The sequence below is a fragment of the Crocuta crocuta genome, unplaced genomic scaffold (assembly GCF_008692635.1).
Source record: "Crocuta crocuta isolate KB4526 unplaced genomic scaffold, BGI_CrCroc_1.0 scaffold514, whole genome shotgun sequence".
Lineage (NCBI taxonomy): Eukaryota > Metazoa > Chordata > Mammalia > Carnivora > Hyaenidae > Crocuta > Crocuta crocuta.
Window position 1 is genome coordinate 34,363 of NW_027527950.1, and position 19,930 is coordinate 54,292.

A 19,930-nucleotide genomic window follows, 5' to 3' on the forward strand; every position below is an offset into this window, starting at 1 on the left:
TCCTTATAGGATATGATAACACCTATATCCCACGAGTCGTGTGCAAATGTAAAACCAAATTCTCATATGGAGCAAAAGTGTGATATTTAAAATGATAGTAACTAAGTTTATTTTTCCAAAAGCTGTCAATACACCAAATTAAAGAGATTTACATCTGCTCAGGTCACGGCCCTCTTTGTAACGACTGAATACATAGCTGCTTATATACGCAGAGGACATGCAAATCAGACCCTCCCTGTGCTGATTAAACCAGCCCATCCCTGACCCTGCAGCTGGGAGAGGAGCCCCAGCCCCGGGAGTCCCAGGTGTTCCCAGTCTGTGATCAGGACAGAACACAGACACCTCACCATGGAGTTTGTGCTTGGCTGGGTTTTCCTTGTTGCTGTTTTAAAAGGTAATTCATGGTGAACAAGAGACACTGAGTGTGTGAATGGATATGAGTCAGAGAAATACTAGATGTGTGACAGGTTCCTGACCAGGATGTCTTGTGTCTGCAGGTGTCCAGTGTGAGGTGCAGCTGGTGGAGTCTGGGGGAGGCCTGGTGAAGCCTGGAGGGTCCCTGAGACTCTCCTGTGCAGCCTCCGGATTCACCTTCAGTAGCTATGCCATGAGCTGGGTCCGCCAGGCTCCAGGGAAGGGGCTGGAGTGGGTTGCATATATTAGCAAAGATGGAAGTAGCACAAGCTACGCAGACTCCGTGAAGGGCCGATTCACCATCTCCAGAGACAACGCCAAGAACACAGTGGATCTACAGATGAACAACCTGAGAGTCGAAGACACGGCCACGTATTTCTGTGCGAGAGACACAGTGAGGAATCATCAGGGTGAGCCCAGACACAAACCTCCCTGGAGACGGGGATCAGCACCACCAGGGGGCGCACACTCTGCACAACTCTGGTTTATATTCCCAGGTGCAGGAGTGATAGAGGTTACAGGGAAGTTTCCTGTCAGGGTCTGGGGCTTCCTCCCCATAGAGTAGTTTCCCCCAGGGAGCCCTTATGGACACTTGATTTCCTGCTTAATTTTCAGTCTCTGAATGAGATACTTGAAATAGGAAACGTATACGGACATGCACAGAAGACAGAGGTGTTTGCACTAGCTTAATCCTTGCCACTAGAAATGAATTAATTACAGATATCCTGAAGAACATCAATGAAGCATTACAACATTACTTGTTGCACTCACTGTTCATTACACGCCCGCCCACATAAATGTGTAAGCTCGCTAGAATCCGCATACAGTGTATCGTGGACAGGAAGCTGCAGAGGCGCCGAATATCTTCATCTAGAAAAGACAGACTCCTGGTGGGCTCATTGTGGGAAGCATGTTCACTGCACCGATATTAGTTGAAAGCATGGGAAACCACATGGACCCCCACCAGGGCATAGTGTGATGGGGAGCCTGAAGTTCTCTCTCTCTCTCTCTCTCTCTCTCTCTCACACACACACACACACACACACACACACACACACACGTGGGGCGAGGGAGAGAGAAAGAGAGAGAAATAGGTGAGCATGAAACTTTCACGGCCTTCTTCATTTCAGAAGTGTGAAATCAGTTAAACTGGATCTGACACAAAATGTCATCAGAGCTGTGTGTCCTTCTGAGGCTCAGTTGCACATCTTGATATTCTAGTCATGGTATGTTATTTCCTCAAAATCCAGCAGGCAGAATCTTACCTCAGACATCAGGTGGTTTTTCCTTGTGGAACAATGAACGTCTCTCTGCCTTGCTCTCATAAGGGTGGTGTGATTTCATTCATGTCCATGCAAATTCCAGGACAATATCTCCTTCCCAGGGGTCCCGAATGCACTCAGAGCTCAATGTCCCTTGTTTCATAGATGGTGATACTCACTATCATGGTGCATCCGCAACTTGATTAATTATCAGGTATTTTCCAGAAAGTCCCCCCACACACAGGGATGCACCATCTGCTCTGAGAGATGATCAGTTGTCATTTCTCCTGCAATAATTTCCCTGCTCTCTTGGATCACAACCTAGTATGCAGTACTTGAGAGGTTGACATGGAATACATCACACTTCACCTTCATCAATTCACACACCACAACTGCCTATTAACGTGTAACAGAAAAACAGGACATTGTTCAATATGGGACAAGGATGGGTTTACAAAACAAACCTGGATGAAACCTCGGCGTTTCTTCCCGTGCCTTCCTACTTCCTCTCTGTCCAGGATGCGGGGTGTGGTGACATGAGGGACGTGAGGCTCTGATGGACAGGGAGTGCGATGTCCTGCATGAAACCAGGACCGACCCCAACCTCAGAGGAGACACAGGAAGTGCCCTTTACTCTCGGCGTCCTTACATTTTCGTGACATCCCAGGAGTGTGCACCTGAAACCATACCTCTGTCCCTTTGGTGAAGTTGTGCCCCATGGATACAGGACGTCAGGACCACCGCCACCCTGAGCATGAAGCTCGTTGGGAGGGTCGTTCTCAGGAGAAGCACATGAAATTTGAGTTCTTCATATGTCTGTTGTCACTCATTATGTGTGTGTGTATCTCAGACATTCCAGGATGTGTAAGATCAGTTACTGATCTAACACACCTGCTTCCTTGTGACTGTGCTCAGGTTGTGTGGACTCACCCAGGTGAACCTGGAGAAGGAGTCCCAGGTGGTTAGACTCTCACAGTCTCTCTCATTTACCTGCGTCACCACTAAATTCTCACCAACAACAGACAACTTCAGGCATTTTTCATTTAATTCAGTGTTTGCAACTCTAGAATCCGGTTTTGCTGTCCATAGTTAGCAGGCTGTTTTAGTTATGTTATTGTAAGACATTTGTACATTGGATTCTTTTGAAAGAGGATCATGGGGGAGAAGAAGGGGGAAAATAGTGCGGGAGAAGGAGGGAGGCAAACAATGACTCTTGAATGCCGAAAACAAAGTGAAGGCTGGTGGGGGTGGGGGGTGAGAATGGGGTGTGATGGGCATCGAGGAGGAAACTTGTGGGGATGAATACTGGGTGTTATATGGAAACCAACTTGACATAAACTATGTTAAATAAAAAGAAATTGCTGTAGTTGAGGACAAGGAGGTTTCTCCCCGCTTTCTCTTCTATGGTTTTGTTGTTTTCCTNCCCAGGGGTCCCGAATGCACTCAGAGCTCAATGTCCCTTGTTTCATAGATGGTGATACTCACTATCATGGTGCATCCGCAACTTGATTAATTATCAGGTATTTTCCAGAAAGTCCCCCCACACACAGGGATGCACCATCTGCTCTGAGAGATGATCAGTTGTCATTTCTCCTGCAATAATTTCCCTGCTCTCTTGGATCACAACCTAGTATGCAGTACTTGAGAGGTTGACATGGAATACATCACACTTCACCTTCATCAATTCACACACCACAACTGCCTATTAACGTGTAACAGAAAAACAGGACATTGTTCAATATGGGACAAGGATGGGTTTACAAAACAAACCTGGATGAAACCTCGGCGTTTCTTCCCGTGCCTTCCTACTTCCTCTCTGTCCAGGATGCGGGGTGTGGTGACATGAGGGACGTGAGGCTCTGATGGACAGGGAGTGCGATGTCCTGCATGAAACCAGGACCGACCCCAACCTCAGAGGAGACACAGGAAGTGCCCTTTACTCTCGGCGTCCTTACATTTTCGTGACATCCCAGGAGTGTGCACCTGAAACCATACCTCTGTCCCTTTGGTGAAGTTGTGCCCCATGGATACAGGACGTCAGGACCACCGCCACCCTGAGCATGAAGCTCGTTGGGAGGGTCGTTCTCAGGAGAAGCACATGAAATTTGAGTTCTTCATATGTCTGTTGTCACTCATTATGTGTGTGTGTATCTCAGACATTCCAGGATGTGTAAGATCAGTTACTGATCTAACACACCTGCTTCCTTGTGACTGTGCTCAGGTTGTGTGGACTCACCCAGGTGAACCTGGAGAAGGAGTCCCAGGTGGTTAGACTCTCACAGTCTCTCTCATTTACCTGCGTCACCACTAAATTCTCACCAACAACAGACAACTTCAGGCATTTTTCATTTAATTCAGTGTTTGCAACTCTAGAATCCGGTTTTGCTGTCCATAGTTAGCAGGCTGTTTTAGTTATGTTATTGTAAGACATTTGTACATTGGATTCTTTTGAAAGAGGATCATGGGGGAGAAGAAGGGGGAAAATAGTGCGGGAGAAGGAGGGAGGCAAACAATGACTCTTGAATGCCGAAAACAAAGTGAAGGCTGGTGGGGGTGGGGGGTGAGAATGGGGTGTGATGGGCATCGAGGAGGAAACTTGTGGGGATGAATACTGGGTGTTATATGGAAACCAACTTGACATAAACTATGTTAAATAAAAAGAAATTGCTGTAGTTGAGGACAAGGAGGTTTCTCCCCGCTTTCTCTTCTATGGTTTTGTTGTTTTCCTGTCTCACATTTAGGTCCTTTATCCATTTTGAGTTTATTTTTGTGTATGGTGTGAGAAAATGATCTAATTTCATTCTTCTGCATGTTGCTGTCCAGTTCTCCCAGCACCATCTGTTAAAGAGGCTGTCTTTTTTCCATGGATGCTCTTCCACGCTTTGTCAAATTTTAGTTGGCCATACATTTGTGGGTCCAATTCTAAGTCTTCTATTCCATTGGTCTCTGTGTCTGTTTTTGTGCCAACACCATACTGTCTTGATGATCACAGCTTTGTAGTAGAGGCTAAAGTTTAGATGGCGGTGCCTCCCATTTTGGTGTATTCGGGGTCTTTGTGGTACCATACGGATTTTAGGATAATTTCTTCTAGTTTTGAGAAGTATGCTGGTGCAATTTTGACTGGGATTGCATTGAATGTGTAGATTTCTTTGGGTACTAATGACATTTTAACAATATTTATTCTTCCGACCCATGAGCATGGAATGCTTTTTCATTTCTTTCTGTCTTCTTCAATTTCCTTCATAAGTTTTCTTTAGTTCATAGCAGCACTCTCAACAATAGCCAAAACATGGAGAGAGCATAAGTGTCTATCAAATGATGCATGGATCAAGACGATGTGGTATATTTTATACAATGAAATACGACATGGTAATGAGAAAGAATGAAATCTGGCCATTTATAGCAATATGAATGGAACTAGAGGGTCTTATGCTGAATGAAATAAATTAGGCAGAGAATGACAGATATCATATGTTTGCATATATAGGTGGAATAGGAAGAAACTAACGGAGGACCATGTGGGAGAAGAAGGGAAAAAATAGTTGGGGAGAGTGAAGGAGGCAAGCCATAAGAGACTTCTGAATACTGAGAACAAATTGAGGACTGATGGGGGTGGGGGAGAGGGGAAGTAGGGTGATGGGCATGGGGAAGGGCACTTGTTGGGATGAGCACTGGATGTTATATGTAAACCAATTTGACAATAAATAAACTATTTAAGAAGAATAAAATAAATAAAAACAAAATCTCTCAAGAAACAATAGACCAAGGCCAGATAGATGGCTTTACAAGCTAAGTTTACCAAATACTTAACGAATAGTTAATACCTATCATTCTCAAACTGTTTCAAAATTTCAAATGGAAATAAAGATTCCAAATTTGTTCTAAGAGAGCAGTATTATCATGCCTCTCAACCAGGCAGAGACTCCACTGAAAAAGAGAATTACAGGCCATAATCCCTGATGAATATGGATGTAACAATTCTCAATAAATATCAACAAATAAATCCAACAATATATTAAAATATTTATTGGCCACAGTCAACTGGAATTACTCTTGGCCTGAAGGGGGTGAGGGCACCACAGAAATGACAGGAACTTCTCCTGATCCGTAAGGTGAGGGGTCTCCTGTGCCTTGTCGCTTGAGCCACATCAGGTCATATTTGAGGGCGGCCATAGGTTCTGGTCTTACAACCCAGAGTCCAGTAAGTAGGGTTGCCTCCAACCTCCACTGACTGCTGTCCCACATCATTCTAGCAAGATTTTTAGCTCTATTGAGTGATCCACTCATGTCTATTGACACATCATGTGTACATGGTCCCCTGTGGTTGTTGGAAATCCCTAGCATCTCCATCAGCTCTGCGAATCTGTCTCAAGGTTTCTCAATATCTCCAATTCCCTGTGGCAGAAAAGATCTCGTCGCTACAGTCACTCCACTGGGATTTCTAGAAGGTCAGGAACCTGCAAACCTCACTGGGTATGCCCAGTCTCTCCTGCTATTGGTTCCAGAGAGAAGTGGGTCCCATGGTGGGGAGCACAGTCCAGAATCGAGGCTGCTCTCACTTGATCTGTGGGACACTCACACACTCCTTCTCTGCTGCAGTGTGTATCTATCCACCTCTACAATGGCGGTAAATTGAGTCCTACCTCACATGTTTGGGTGAACATGAGAAAATAAGGAATGTAATGGGATTTAATATTCACCACAGCAAAAAAAAATCACAAGATTCATCACAATTTTCTGAAAGATATCATGGTACCAAATGATTCCAGATTCCTCACACTTGCTCTGGTTCACTGCCCATCTAAGGATTCTATTTCGAGTATTAGCTATATTGTCAGAGTATATGCAAATAGGGCCTTTCCTCTGCTGTATAAACCAGCCAGCTTTCAATCCTGCAGCTGGGAGAGGAGCCACCGCCCTGGGATTCCCAGGTATTCCCATGCGGTAATGAGAACAGAACAGACATCTCACGATTGATTTATGCTTGGATGGATTTTTCTTCTTGTTCTTTTATTTATTTTTTTAATGTTTTTTATTTATTTCTAGGAGAGAGAGAGAGAGAGACAGCGTGAGCAGGGGAGGGTCAGAGAGAGAGGGAGTCACAGACTGAGACAGGCTCCAGGCTCTGAGCTGGCAGCCAGCACACAGTCCGATGCGGGGCCCGAACCCATGAACCGCGAGATCATGACCCGAGCGAAAGTCGGACGCTTAACCGACTAAGCCACCCGGGCGCCCCTCTTCTTGTTCTTTTAAAACATAATACATGGTGAACAAGAGACACCAAAGATGTGAGTGGATATGAATGAAAAACCGTGGATGTGTGACAGTTTCCTCACCAAGATGTCTTGTGTCTGAAGGTGTCCAGTGTGACAGTCACCTGGTGTAGTTTGGGGAGACGTGGTGAAGCCTGGGGGTTCCCTGAGACTTTCTTGTGCAATCTCTGGATTCACTTTCAGTAGCAATGACATGCACTGGGTCCGCCAGGCTCCCGGGAAGAAGCTGCAGTGGTCCCATGTATTACTACTGATGAAAGTAGCACATAGTACCCTGACTCTGTAAGGGCCGATTCACCATTTCCAGAGACCACATCCAGAACACGCTGTATCCGCAGATGAACAACCTGAGAGCCGAAGACATGGCCATCTATTACTTGGCGAAGAACACAGTGAGGAGACATCGTGTGAGCACAGACACATCCTTCCTGCAGGGACACAAGAGGTGCTGTGCTGTGGGGGAGCTCAGTTCACCAGGGACCTCTCAGGTCACCAAGGGTTGCTCAGGTCAGCAGGGCAATACTCTTTCCACCGCAGGAGCAGATGCTAGTGGAAGCTAAATCCATGTTTCCTGTAACTTTTTGGAGCTTCCTCTTCATGACGCTGTTTCCCAAGGGGAGTCTCTCCAGAATCATGGTTTGTTCTTACCTCATACATCTTTGAATAGTAACATTACTTAAAATAGGAGAAAAGTACACTTACACGCCCAAAAGGCAGAATGTCACAGGCACTTGCCTAATCATTTCCTTAAATGACAGTTAATTCTAGATATTCTCATTTAAGTCTACTAATCTTTAAAAAGTGTCCGTTGTACTGAACAACCCAGCACCACACAGCCCAGTACATGAGCTATGAACAGCATCATAAACTGTATGCTGGACATCAGGCAACCTGGGCGTTATAAGCCAAAGCAGGGGAAGAATGACCCCAGTGCTGGGGATCATTGTGTGGTACCATCTCATACCATCTATTTCCGGTGACACCTCTCAGAGGCAGAGAGACCCCACCCAACTTGGTATAATTGTAGAATCAAATGATAAGACACATACATAACAAGAAATATACCATGATTTAAATTTATTTTTTATTTTCATTTTTTAATGGTTTATTGTCAAATTGGTTTCAATATAACACCCAGTGCTCATCCCCACAAGTGCCCTCCTCCATGCCCATCACACCTCTTTTCCTCCTTCCACCCCACTGCCCTCAGGTTGTTCTAGGCATTCTCATGGTTTACATCCATCCCCCGTCCCACTATTTTTCGCTGTCTTCTCACCCACGGTCCTCTGTTAAGTTCCTTATAATCCTCCTATACGTGCAAACATATGGTATTTGTCCTTCTTTGCCTGATTTATTTCGCTCAGAATAACACCCTCAAGGTCCATCCATGTTGCTACACATGGCCGGATTTCATTGTTTCTCCTTGCCATGTAGTATTCCATTGTATAGATAAACCATATCTTCTTTATCCATTCGTCCATTGATGGAAATTTAGGCTCTTTCCATGTTTCGGCTACTGTTGAGGGTGCTGCTATGAACATTGGGTTCCATGTGTCCCTATGCATCAGCACGCCTGTGCCCCTTGGGTAAATTCTTAGAAGTGCTAAGGCTGGGTTATAAGGAGTTCTATTGTTAACTTTTTGAGGAATCTCCACACTGTTTTCCAGAGGGGCTGCACCAGATTACATTCTCACCAACAATGTAGGTGGGAGCCCATTTCTCCATATCCTTGCCAGCATCTAGAGGGCTCAGGATCCCTCCTCATCAGGGAGATATCTTTTGTTTTTTAAACAGTTTATTGTCAAGTTGGTTTCCATATAACACCCAGTGCTCATCCCCACAAGTGACCTCCTCCATGCCCATCACCTCCTTCCCCTCTCCCCACACCCATTAGCCCTCAGTTTGTCCTCTGCATTCTAGGGTTCTCATAGTTTGCCTCCATCCCTCTCCCCCACTATTTTTCCCCTTCTTCTTCTTGATCACCTCCTTCATTGAGGTGTCTGTTGATCTCCAGCAATGCCAAATGGCATGACAGAAATGCTTTCATCAATCCAAATAAGGACAGTAAATCAGAGATTTTTTTTTTTGTGGATCAGTGATAGAAACACAGTAAGTCCTCTTTCACCATTAAAAGGGAGGCCACTTGTGGGGATGAGCACTGGGTGTTGTATGGAAACCAACATGACAATAAACTATTTAAAAAACGATTTGTATTTAAAAAGAAAAAAGCAAAGAATGATGCTTTCTTCTGAGATGTCCCATGAGTGGGGCAGGAGCAGAGGCAGGAATGAGATTTATGGTGTCCGTAAAAAAATATCAGAAGACATAATCTGATGACTAATTCCAGGTGACAACTACAAAATGAGTGAAGGGGAATGTAGAAGCCTATCCGCATCCCTAGAAAATGAGCAAGTGTATATGTAAGGCCATAATAACAAAGATACTACAAGTGGACAGAGGTCTTAGGCAGTGTCTGTCCTGGAAGCTGTCCACTCCCCAAGGTCATCAGCTTGCTCTGAAGGACTTGTGTTCACTGTGTGCTCATAAAGACCAGAAGCTTCAACAGGATCCACAAGAATCCAGTTTGTGCTTCTTGATTACAGGAGTCTTCCAACTGCACAGAATAACTAATTGATCCTTCAGTTGCTGGTATCAGCTCAATGTGTGTGCCCTCTACCATCCCCATGAGAGAACCGAATGCCAATGTGGTGGTAGGAGGAGGCAGGGCCTATCAGAAACACATAGGTCATGAAAGGGCTGCCCCCTCATGATGGGATTAGTTCCCTTATACACCAAGACGGGGAAAGTCCCCTGTCCCATGGCCCCATGCGAGGTGACAGGGAATGGATGGCCAAGGACGTGAGCGATCTCCAGACACCAAATCTGCCTGCCTCTTGACCTTGGACTTCCCAGACTCCAGAACAATAAGAAATGAGTGTCTGTGGTTTAAATCCACCAAGTCTGTAAACAGTGTTACAGCATCCAGAGCAGACTAACACGTTAGTGACACAGAAACCAAGTACTGACACTCTGGCATTTCCTTGCTGCATTTGTGGTGAAAAGTACCTGAAAAGTTCCTTCAGTGAGCCTGAAGACAGTTGGTTTTTTCCTCTCACATTTTTTTCCAAAATATTGAATTTAATAGGAGAAAATCAAAGGAAAGGCAGCCTTAACCTATAAGTGACAGGAGTGAATATGATTCATGAGTCGTTTTGAAAATGTCCCCACATCTGAATGCCATAGGGCAGAGCCTATAATAGGAGGAAATATTTCTACATGCATGGCTCTTCCACATACCATTTCATACAGAGATGAGTGATGTGCCCTTGAGTCCGTGGACCATAGGGCCATAAGTGCTGCTGGGACTCTTTAAAATGGGAAAATGTAAAGCAAATTCAAATACTAATTAAAGAACAACTCAGTCTCGGACGTATTGAACCTTCAACTAGCCCTTGGCACACTCCCATTTTCTGCATTCCAAAGAAGTCAGATACGTGGAGGCTCCTCCACGACTTAAGAGCTGTTAATGTTCATATGATCCCAATTGGACCATTACAATTTGGACTTCCTAACTCAGCTTTAATTCCTCAAGATTGTAACGACATTATAATTGATTTAAAAACTTCTCCTTGTTGTTGTTGTTGTTGTTCTTACTATACCATTGTGCCCAGAAGACAAAGGAAGGTTCACTCTCTTTCTCCCCACTATTAACAATCATCAACCCAGACAGAGATTTCACTGCTAATACCTGCCACTAGGCATGATGAACAGCCCAAATATGGGTCAATACTTTGTTAATACACCTCTATTACCCACTAGAGAAAAGTGTCCTCAAGTTCACATTTATCACTATATGGGTGGTATCTTGATAGTAGCTCCCCAACAAAATATACCTGAAGATTCTTTACAAGTTTTATTCAATTACTCACTTCCGTTGGCCTCCTCATTGATCCTAAAAACGTTCAAAAATCAACATATTGGAAATATTTAACATATAAACTATTACAAAACTATGTCACTCCACGGCATATAAAAATTCATTTCTCTAACCCTGTAATCCTTAGTTTGCTACAGCAATCCTTGGGACATATTAATGGGTCCCAAATATCAGCTTACAGACCCACTTGAGGAATTCTGACATAGCAGCTTACTTCACTGTTTAATCGGTCAAAAGAGGCCCCAGCCCCGCTCCCCCGCTATGACTGACCAAAAGCTCTAGAGAAATTGCATCTCATAACCCACTGGGCCGCCATTACCTTTGTTGAAAAACAGGAATCCCAATTTCCCTTCACTCTTTTATTTTTATTTTTTTTTACAAATAGTTTATTGTCAAGTTGGTTTCCATATAACACCCAGTGCTCATTCCCACAAGTGCCCTCCCCCATGCCCATCTCCCCCCACCCCCCCACACCCATCAGTCCTCTGTTTGTCCTCAGTATTCAAGAGTCTTTCATGGTTTGCCTTTCTCCCTTTCCCCCACTATTTCCCCATTCTCTTTTAATTTTAAGCACAATCCATTCTTCCACTGGAGTTATCTGTCAATTTTGGCCTATCAAATGTGTAATCATTGAATGTAATTTTTATCCTCCAACCCAAACATCCAGATTCTCCTTATTTGTCACTTTGATTGCAATTAATTCAAGAAGGCTGCAATCGGATTTTTCAACTTAGAAGAACTGACTCTGTATCTATTTTTCTAGGGATTAGTAAAGATGAGATAGAATATCTTTGGACTCACAGCGAACCTTTTCAAATCACTATGGCAGTTCACACGCGTGACCTTCTTTATTCTCTCCCACAATATCAGAAGATCCAGGGCCTTCAATTACTTAATTTCTCTGCTATGCCTTGGCTTCAAAACAATCAACTCTCAGTGCTCTTACTGTTTCTGTTGATGGCTAAAAACAAAACCAAATAAAAAAACCTTGGAAGTTGTCCTTACATGGGCAAAAAAATGCAACCTGGAAACACGCTTACAAAGCTCCCACTACTTCTCCCCAGAGGGCTTACGTAACCACTGTTATATAAACCCCCAAAACATTTTTTAATCACCCAGTTAATTTGATTACCAATTCCTAATATGTTACCCAATTACTCAATGACTATTCCTGTGTTCCTCTCAATACTAACCACAATCAAACTTTGCTCAATATGTTTCTAGAAGCCCAAGCACTTTTACTAACAAGTCATTGTGTCATTTTCATATTTCATATTCGAAGGCATTCTCATTTACCTGGATGCCTTACATAAGGAAGTGACCTAACTGACTCCTTATTACTAGGATCACTTTTCTTGTTCACTGTCACTTCTCATTCCTTTTCCACCAAGTTGCATGCTCTCTATCCAAACAAATTTCTATTCCTCTCTCTCAGGCAAACTATGTCATTCATACCTGCCTAGAATGACACTAATTTTCCCCTGACTATCTACCCCATGGAATAAATCCTTGGTCTTCGAAAACAATCAATTATGGCACATGGAAGTCAGGAATGTATCATCTTTGTTAAATCCCATTGGACGCATGTGTCTGTGGACACCTTTTCTGGATACCTATGGGCCTCTGCCCAAAGGGGAGGATGCACTTCATATGTTATATCCCACTTACTTGAATGCTTCACAGTTATGAGGGCATCAGAAAAATCAAATAGTAACTGATAATTTCCCAGTTTACACCTCACAACAGCTACAGTCCTTCTTACAACAATGGAACATCTGTCATTCGATCAGAATTTCTTATAACCCAGAAGATCAAGCCGTCATAGAACATGCAAACAGCCTTTTAAAACTGCTTTTATTAAAGCAAAAGGGGAGAAGACACCAACGTGGCCGAGAAGTAAGGGGATCCTAAGTTCTTTTTTCTTTTTTAATTTTTTTAATGTTTTATTTATTTCTAGGAGAGAGAGAGAGACAGCGCGAGCAGGGGAGGGTCAGAGAGAGAGAGGGAATCATAGACTCTGAAACAGGCTCCAGGCTCTGAGCTGGCAGTCAGCACAGAGCCCGACGCGGGGCTCGAACCCACGAACCGCGAGATCATGACCTAAGCGAAAGTCGGACGCTTAACCGACTAAGCCACCCAGGCACCCCTGATCCTAACTTCTTTCATCTCTCATACTAAGCAGTGTTGAGGCCAAAGGACTTTGAACTCCAAGACTCTAGAGGGCAAAATGACAGACATACTTCCAGGGACCACCTGACCGGCCATAGGTCCATAATTGTGAACTTTGAGAGATAAAACGAATGGAGAAGAGGGATTCCCTTCTTCGGAGAGACGGAGGGAAGAGTAAGAGGGTCTGGGGAAGCCTATGACAGTCTATGGACAAGAGAAAAACCAAGGACCAGTGTGGAGAAAGATCCAATCTCTAACTGCTGGGCTTTCTCCAGACTGGGACTGGATTGCCTGTTTGAGCATCTGTGTAGGAGGGGAGAGAACCTCAGGGACAGCAACTAGTTCAATGGCACAGTCCGCAGTGGGAGAAAGCACTCTTCTCCCTGAAGTGCTGTGAGAAGAGATGGATATGGATCTCGAAGGAGCAGCACTTCCCTGAAACTGAGGTACACAGAGTGGAAACCTTAAAGACATAGGGGATTAAGTCCTAGCTGAGTGCCAAGGTGGCTTGTGAGTTCGCTGAGCAAGACAAACCGTAGGCACAGCGCAGTGAGGCGGCGGGGCAGCTCTTCTCCAGAAATGGGACAGGGAGTGGAAATCTTTAAGATACCAGGGTTTAAATGCAGCCAAGGGGGAAGGAGGCAAGGGAGTCGGTGGAGTGGGAGAAACCATCTCGTTTGACCCCTAGGCACAGTGAGGACGGCTTGAACAGAGTGGTCTGAAACAACTGGTCCATGGACGAGAGACTGGGGTGTCGCCATTTTTCTCCCCATTGCCAACAAGGTGGGGCTTCACGGAAAAGACAGCAGGCCCACAGTGGAGTCAGGCCCCGCCTACACCAAATCACACCCTTTCACACCTAATAACTGCATATCTACAAGAGCCGGGTTGACTGAAAAACTAGACAGTTCCTCCTCCTTTGGTTACTCTGGTTGTTGGTTTCTTAAGCAGACATATTTAATCTATTCTCTTGATAGGTTTTCTATACCTCCTTCTTTATTTTCCTTTCTCTGTCTCTGGAATAAGTCATATAGTGTCTTTGTCTGATGTATTTTACTCTATTGTATTGTATTGTATTATTTTCCCATCTCCTTCTTTATTTTCCTTTCTCTCTTTCTGGGTTAAGCTGTAGAGTTTCTCTGTCTGCTCAATTTTTAATTTCTTTCCTTTTGCCCTGTCCCTGTAAGTTATCTCTATGTATGGGATAAGGCCTTTAGCATCAGCATCACCTCCATCCTTTTGTTTATCTGTAGCTGGTGTTTCTGGGTTGTTGTTTTGTTTGTTTGTTTGGTTGGTTGGTTTTTGGTTTTGTTTGTTTGTTTGTGAAACACTTCTTTTATTTGTTTACTGTTTGTTTGTTTGTTTGTTTCCCTTTCCAGAGCTACTTCAAGGAACAAATAAAAAGACACCTAGTGGAAGATTCCAAGATTAATACAAGTAGGGAGAAAAAGTAACCAAAGTTAAAACAACAAAGAGCAAGTAACACTCTACAAAAAACACCTCCTGAATGGCCAGGCCCTGGGCAGTATATGATCCCTTTTTGATATAGAAGTGCTCGAAGATGTAGGGCACATAACAAGCTTTTAAAACACAAGGGACAGAAAACTAGACAAAATGAAGAAATGGAAGAATCCTCCTCAAAAAAAAAAATTCCCGGTAGAAGTGAGAGCTAAAGAATCTCTCGAAACAGTATGAACATTAGATACTTTTTCCTGCTTTGTCAAAGATTAGTTGGCTGTATACTTTTGGTCCAATTCTGAGTTTTCAATTCTACTCCATTGGTCTATGTGTCTGTTTTTGTGCCAATACCAAACTGCCTTGATGATGACAGCTTTGTAGTAGAGGCTAAGGTCTGGGATGGTGATGCCTCCCATTTTGGTTTTCTTCTTCGATATTACTTTGGCTATTCGGGGTCTTTTGTATTCCACAAAAATTTTAGAAGAGTCTGTTCTAGTTTGAGAAGTATGCTGGGCAATCTTGATTGGGATTGCATTGAATGTGTAAATTTCTTTGGGTAGTAATGACATTTTAATCTGTTTCTTCTAGTAATCCATGAGCATGGAATGTTTTTCCATTTCTTTGGATCTTCTTCAATTTCTTTCACAAGTTTCCTATAGTTTTCATCATAGAGATTTCTTATATACTTAGTTAGGATGATTTCTCGGCATTTTATGGTTCTTTGTGCAATTGTGAATGGGATCAGTTCCTTGATTTCTCTTTCTATTCCTTCATTGTTGATAGATAAATATGCAACTGACTTCTGTACTTTGATTTTGTAACTTTCAACTTTGCTGAATTCTTGGATCAGTTCTGGTAGGCTTCTAGAGGAGTCTGGCGGGTTTTCTATGTGGAGTATCACGTCATCTGTGAAAAGTGAATGTTTGACTTCTTCTTTGCCAATTCTGATGCCTTTATTTCCTTTTGTTGTCTGATGGCTGATGCTAGGACTTCCAGCACTATGTTAAGCAACATTGGTGAGAGAGGACATCCCTGTCGTGTTCCTGATCTCAGGGGGAAAGCTCTCAGTTTTCCCCCATTGAGGATGATGTTAGGTGAGGGCTTCTCATAGATGGCTTTTTTTTTTTATGATTAAGTAAGTTCCTTCTATCCCGACTTCACGAGCCTCCTTAAGAGATGGTGACGGGAGAACTGGACAGTAACATGCAGAAGAATGAAACTAGATCATTTTCTCACACCAGACACAAAAATAAACTCAAAATGGATAAAAGACCTGAATGTGAGACAGGAAACCATCAAAACCCTAAAGGACAAAGCAGGAAACAACCTCTTTGACCTCAACCACAGCAACTTCTTAATTGACACATCCCCAAATGCAAGGGAATCAAGAGCAAAAATGAACTACTGGGACGTCATCAAGATTAAAAGCCTCAGCATGGCAAAGGAAACGATCCATAAAACTGATAGGCAACTGACAGAATGGAAAAAGATAGTTGCCAATGCCATATCAGATAAAGGGTTAATAACCAAAATATATAAGGAATTCACCAAACTCCACCCGAAAAACAATCCAGTGACGACATGGGCAGTAGATACGAACAGACACTTCTCCAAAGAGGACATCCAGATGGCCAACAGACACATGAAATGATGTTCACCGTCCCTCCTTATCAGGGAAATACAAACGAAAACCACACAGAGAAATCACCTCATGCCAGTCAAAATGCTAAAATGAGTAAATCAGAGGACTCTGGATGCTGGCGAGGATGTGGAGAAATGGGCCCCCTCCTACACTCTAGGTGGAAATGTAAACTGGTTCAGCCCCTCTGGAAAACAGTGTGGAGGTTCCTCAAAAAATTAACAATAGAACTCCCCTATGGCCAAGCAACAATACTGCTAGGAATTTACCCAAGGGATACAGGAGTGCTGATGCATAGGGGCACATGTAACCCAGTGTTCATAGCAGCACTCTCAACAAGAGCCAAAACATGGAAAGAGCCTAAGTGTCCATCAAAGGACGAATGGATCAAGAAGATGTAGTTTATCTATACAATGGAATACTACATGGCAATGAGAAAGAATGAAATCTGGTCATGTGTAGCAACATGGATGGACCTTGAGGTTGTTATACTGAGTGAAATAAGTCAGGAAGAGAAGGACCACTACCATAGGTTTGCACATGTAAGAGATTTATGAGGAACTTAACGGAGGACCATGGGTGAGAAGAAGGGAGGAAAAGTGGGGGAGTGGGAGGGAAGCAAACCATGAGAGAGTCTTGAATGCCAAGAACAAGCTGAGGGCTGATGGGGGTGGGGAAGAGGGGAAGGGGGAAGGGGGGTGATGAGCATGGAGGAGGGTACATGTTGAGATGAGCACTGGATGTTATATGCAAACCAACTTGACAATAATTATTTATGAAAAAAAAGAATAATGGTAGAATCAAACGAGGGGGAAAAAAAGCTTCTTCATGGCAAAAGAAACAATGCATAAGTCTAAAAGACAATGGATGGAATGGAGAAAGTAGTTGCAAATGACATATCAGATAAAGGGCTAATATCCAAATCTATAAGGAACTCACCAAATCCACACCCAAAAACAAACAATCCAGTAAAAAAAGTTATTTTAAATAAAATTTACAAAATTTTCTTCACCTCACTACCCCAAATACTTATGAACATCTTCATAAAAAATCTCTAGTCTTAATTGTGTTTTATTTATATTCCAAAATTTTAAACTAAACTTCTATGAATATCTAATAATAAAAACAACATATCAGAACAGGAAAAACTCCTGCATTGATGTATATTTGATCCTCTGCCTCTGCTTCTGGTTGCTTGTTGTGGAAAGCATATAAATCATACATTCTCTAAACTTCACATCCACGTCTCAAGGCTGAGAAAAAAATTTATTGAAATACCAGACACTGAGAGCAATTCTGGTAAAATAAAGCCACTTAAAACAAACACTGGTGACATTAATTCTTGCAGAGCTGCCAATCTTTAAAACCAATGACTCTTGGTACAAACAAAAACATGGTTGTATAGACAAGGATTTATGCTGAGCAAAATAAGCCCTACAAATAAAAGTTCATATAATATAATTACACACGTACACATTCTATAACACCAAAACCAACCTGAAGAAACATGAGAACGATTAATAGTTCCGTGGGGACAGGGTGAAGAAAGGAACTAGGAAGGAAGAATTCCAGGGGAGCTATAAGAGATTTTAATGGGAATTATGTGTTCAGTCTGATCATGTTGACTCACTTCAGTGTTCTGTCATAACACACACTCTGCATGTGCACCTCACTCTATGTCAGGTACATTCATCAAAGCTCTTACAAATAAACACAGAGATTACTCAGTAGGAACACAATGATACTGACATGTTAAAGACTTAAAATTTACCTGCACTGGCCCTTATTCTCTCTCTATTTAAGGTCAACTCCAGAGCAAGGAAAATCATCATGGACACATTACAGAAAGTGTTCCACATTCCTCAGGAGCCCGCCCGCTCAGGCCTGCAGGTGGACTGAGGGAGGTCGTAGGTCCTGTGGGGAGGAGCACCGGCCCAGATCCTGGGCTCACTCTCACCACATACGTGCACTTGGACACCTCACCGCCCTCTACAATTTGGTTGTAGGTTCACATTTCCTTATAGGATATGATGACAGTTATATCCCACGAGTATTGTGCAAATGTAAAACCAAAGTAACACATGAGGCAAAAGTGTGATCTCTAGAAAGTGATAATAACAACTTTTATTTATCCAAAAACTGTCAATACACCAAATTAAAGAGATTTACATCTGCTCAGATCACTGCACTCTTTGTATGACTGAATACATAGCTGCTTATATACGCAGAGGACATGCAAATCAGACCCGCCCTGTGCTGATTAAACCGGCCCAGCCCTGACCCTGCAGCTGGGAGAGGAGCCCCAGCCCCGGGAGTCCCAGGTGTTCCCATTCTGTGATCAGGACAGAACACAGACATCTCACCATGGACTTTGTGCTTGGCTGGGTTTTCCTTCTTGCTGTTTTAAAAGGTAATTCATGGCAAACAGAGACACTGAGTGTGTGAATGGATGTGAGTGAGAGAAACACTAGATGTGTGACAGTTTCCTGACCAGGATGTCTTGTGTCTACAGGTGTCCAGTGTGAGGTGCAGCTGGTGGAGTCTGGAGGAGGCCTGGTGAAGCCTGGAGGGTCCCTGAGACTCTCCTGTGCAGCTTCCGGAATCACCTTCAGTAGCTACGGCATGGGCTGGGTCCGCCAGGCTCCAGGAAAGGGGCTGGAGTGGGTTGCATCCATTTATAGTAGTGGAAGCACATACTACGCAGACTCCGTGAAGGGCCGATTCACCATCTCCATAGACAACGCCAAGAACACAGTGGATCTACAGATGAACAACCTGAAAGTCGAAGACACGGCCACGTATTTCTGTGCGGGAGACACAGTGAGGAGTCATCAGTGTGAGCCCAGACACAAACCTCCCTGTAGAAGGGGATCAGCACCACCAGGGGGCGCACACTATGCACACTTCTGGTTTATATTCCCAGGAGCAGGGAGTGATGGAGGTTACAGGCAGGTTTCCTGTCAGGGTCTGGGGCTTCCTCCCCATAGAGTAGTTTCCCCCAGGGAGCCCTTACGGACACATGATTTTGTGCTTAACTTTCAGTCTCCGAATGACATACTTGGAATAGGAAACGTATACAAACATGCACAGAAGACAGAGGTGTTGGCACTAGATTAATCCTTGCCACTAGAAATGAATTATTTACAGATATCTTGAGGAACACCAAATGGAACATTACAAGTTTCCCTGTTGCACTCACTGATTCTTACACGCCCGCCCAGCTCAGTGTGCAAGCTTGCAAGAAGCCGCATACAGTGCATAGTGGACACGAAGCTGCAGAGGCGCCGAATATCTTCATCTAGAGAAGACAGGCTCCTGGTGGGCTCATTGTGGGAAGCATGTTCACTGCACCAATATTGGTTGAAGGCATGGGAAACCACATGGACCCCCACCAAGGCACGGTTGGATGCGGAACCTGAAGTTTAAACACACACACACACATTGGGGTGGGGGGGAGGGAGAGAAATAGGAGAGTATGAAACTTTCATGGGCGTCATCATTTCAGAAGTGTGTTAAATTAGTTAAACTGGATCTGACACAAAATGTCATCAGAGCTGTGTGTCCTGAGGCTCAATTATACATCTTGAATTTCTGGTCATGGTATGTTATTCCCTCAGAATCCAGCAGTGAGAATTTTACCGCAAACATCAGGTGGTTTTTCCATGTGGAAAAATGAATGTCCCTCTGCCTTGCTCTCATAAGGGTGGTGTGATTTCATTCATGTCCATGCAAACTCCAGGACAATATCTCCTTCCCAGGGTCCCGAATGCACTCACAG

The 19,930-nt window shown here is 43.7% G+C and overlaps 1 protein-coding gene across 1 annotated transcript; it reads left to right on the forward strand.

The window, feature by feature from the left end:
* The first annotated feature begins 286 nt into the window (after positions 1-286).
* Positions 287-18,051, forward strand: LOC144221930 (uncharacterized). The gene is made up of 6 exons (XM_077752425.1): positions 287-394; positions 498-824; positions 2,404-2,509; positions 6,081-6,149; positions 7,257-7,341; positions 17,956-18,051. The coding sequence occupies exons 1-6, from the start codon at positions 349-351 to the stop codon at positions 18,049-18,051; spliced, it is 729 nt and encodes a 242-aa protein (XP_077608551.1). The 5' UTR covers positions 287-348.
* The last annotated feature ends 1,879 nt before the right edge of the window (positions 18,052-19,930 follow it).

Coding starts and splice junctions, on each gene's coding strand:
- LOC144221930 (XM_077752425.1), top strand. CDS start 349: ATGGAGTTTGTGCTTGGCTGGGTTTTCCTTGTTGCTGTTTTAAAAG. Junction 6,150..7,256: donor GAACCTGCAAACCTCACTGG/GTATGCCCAGTC, acceptor CACCATTTCCAG/AGACCACATCCAGAACACGC. Junction 7,342..17,955: donor ATTACTTGGCGAAGAACACA/GTGAGGAGACAT, acceptor TCTCTATTTAAG/GTCAACTCCAGAGCAAGGAA.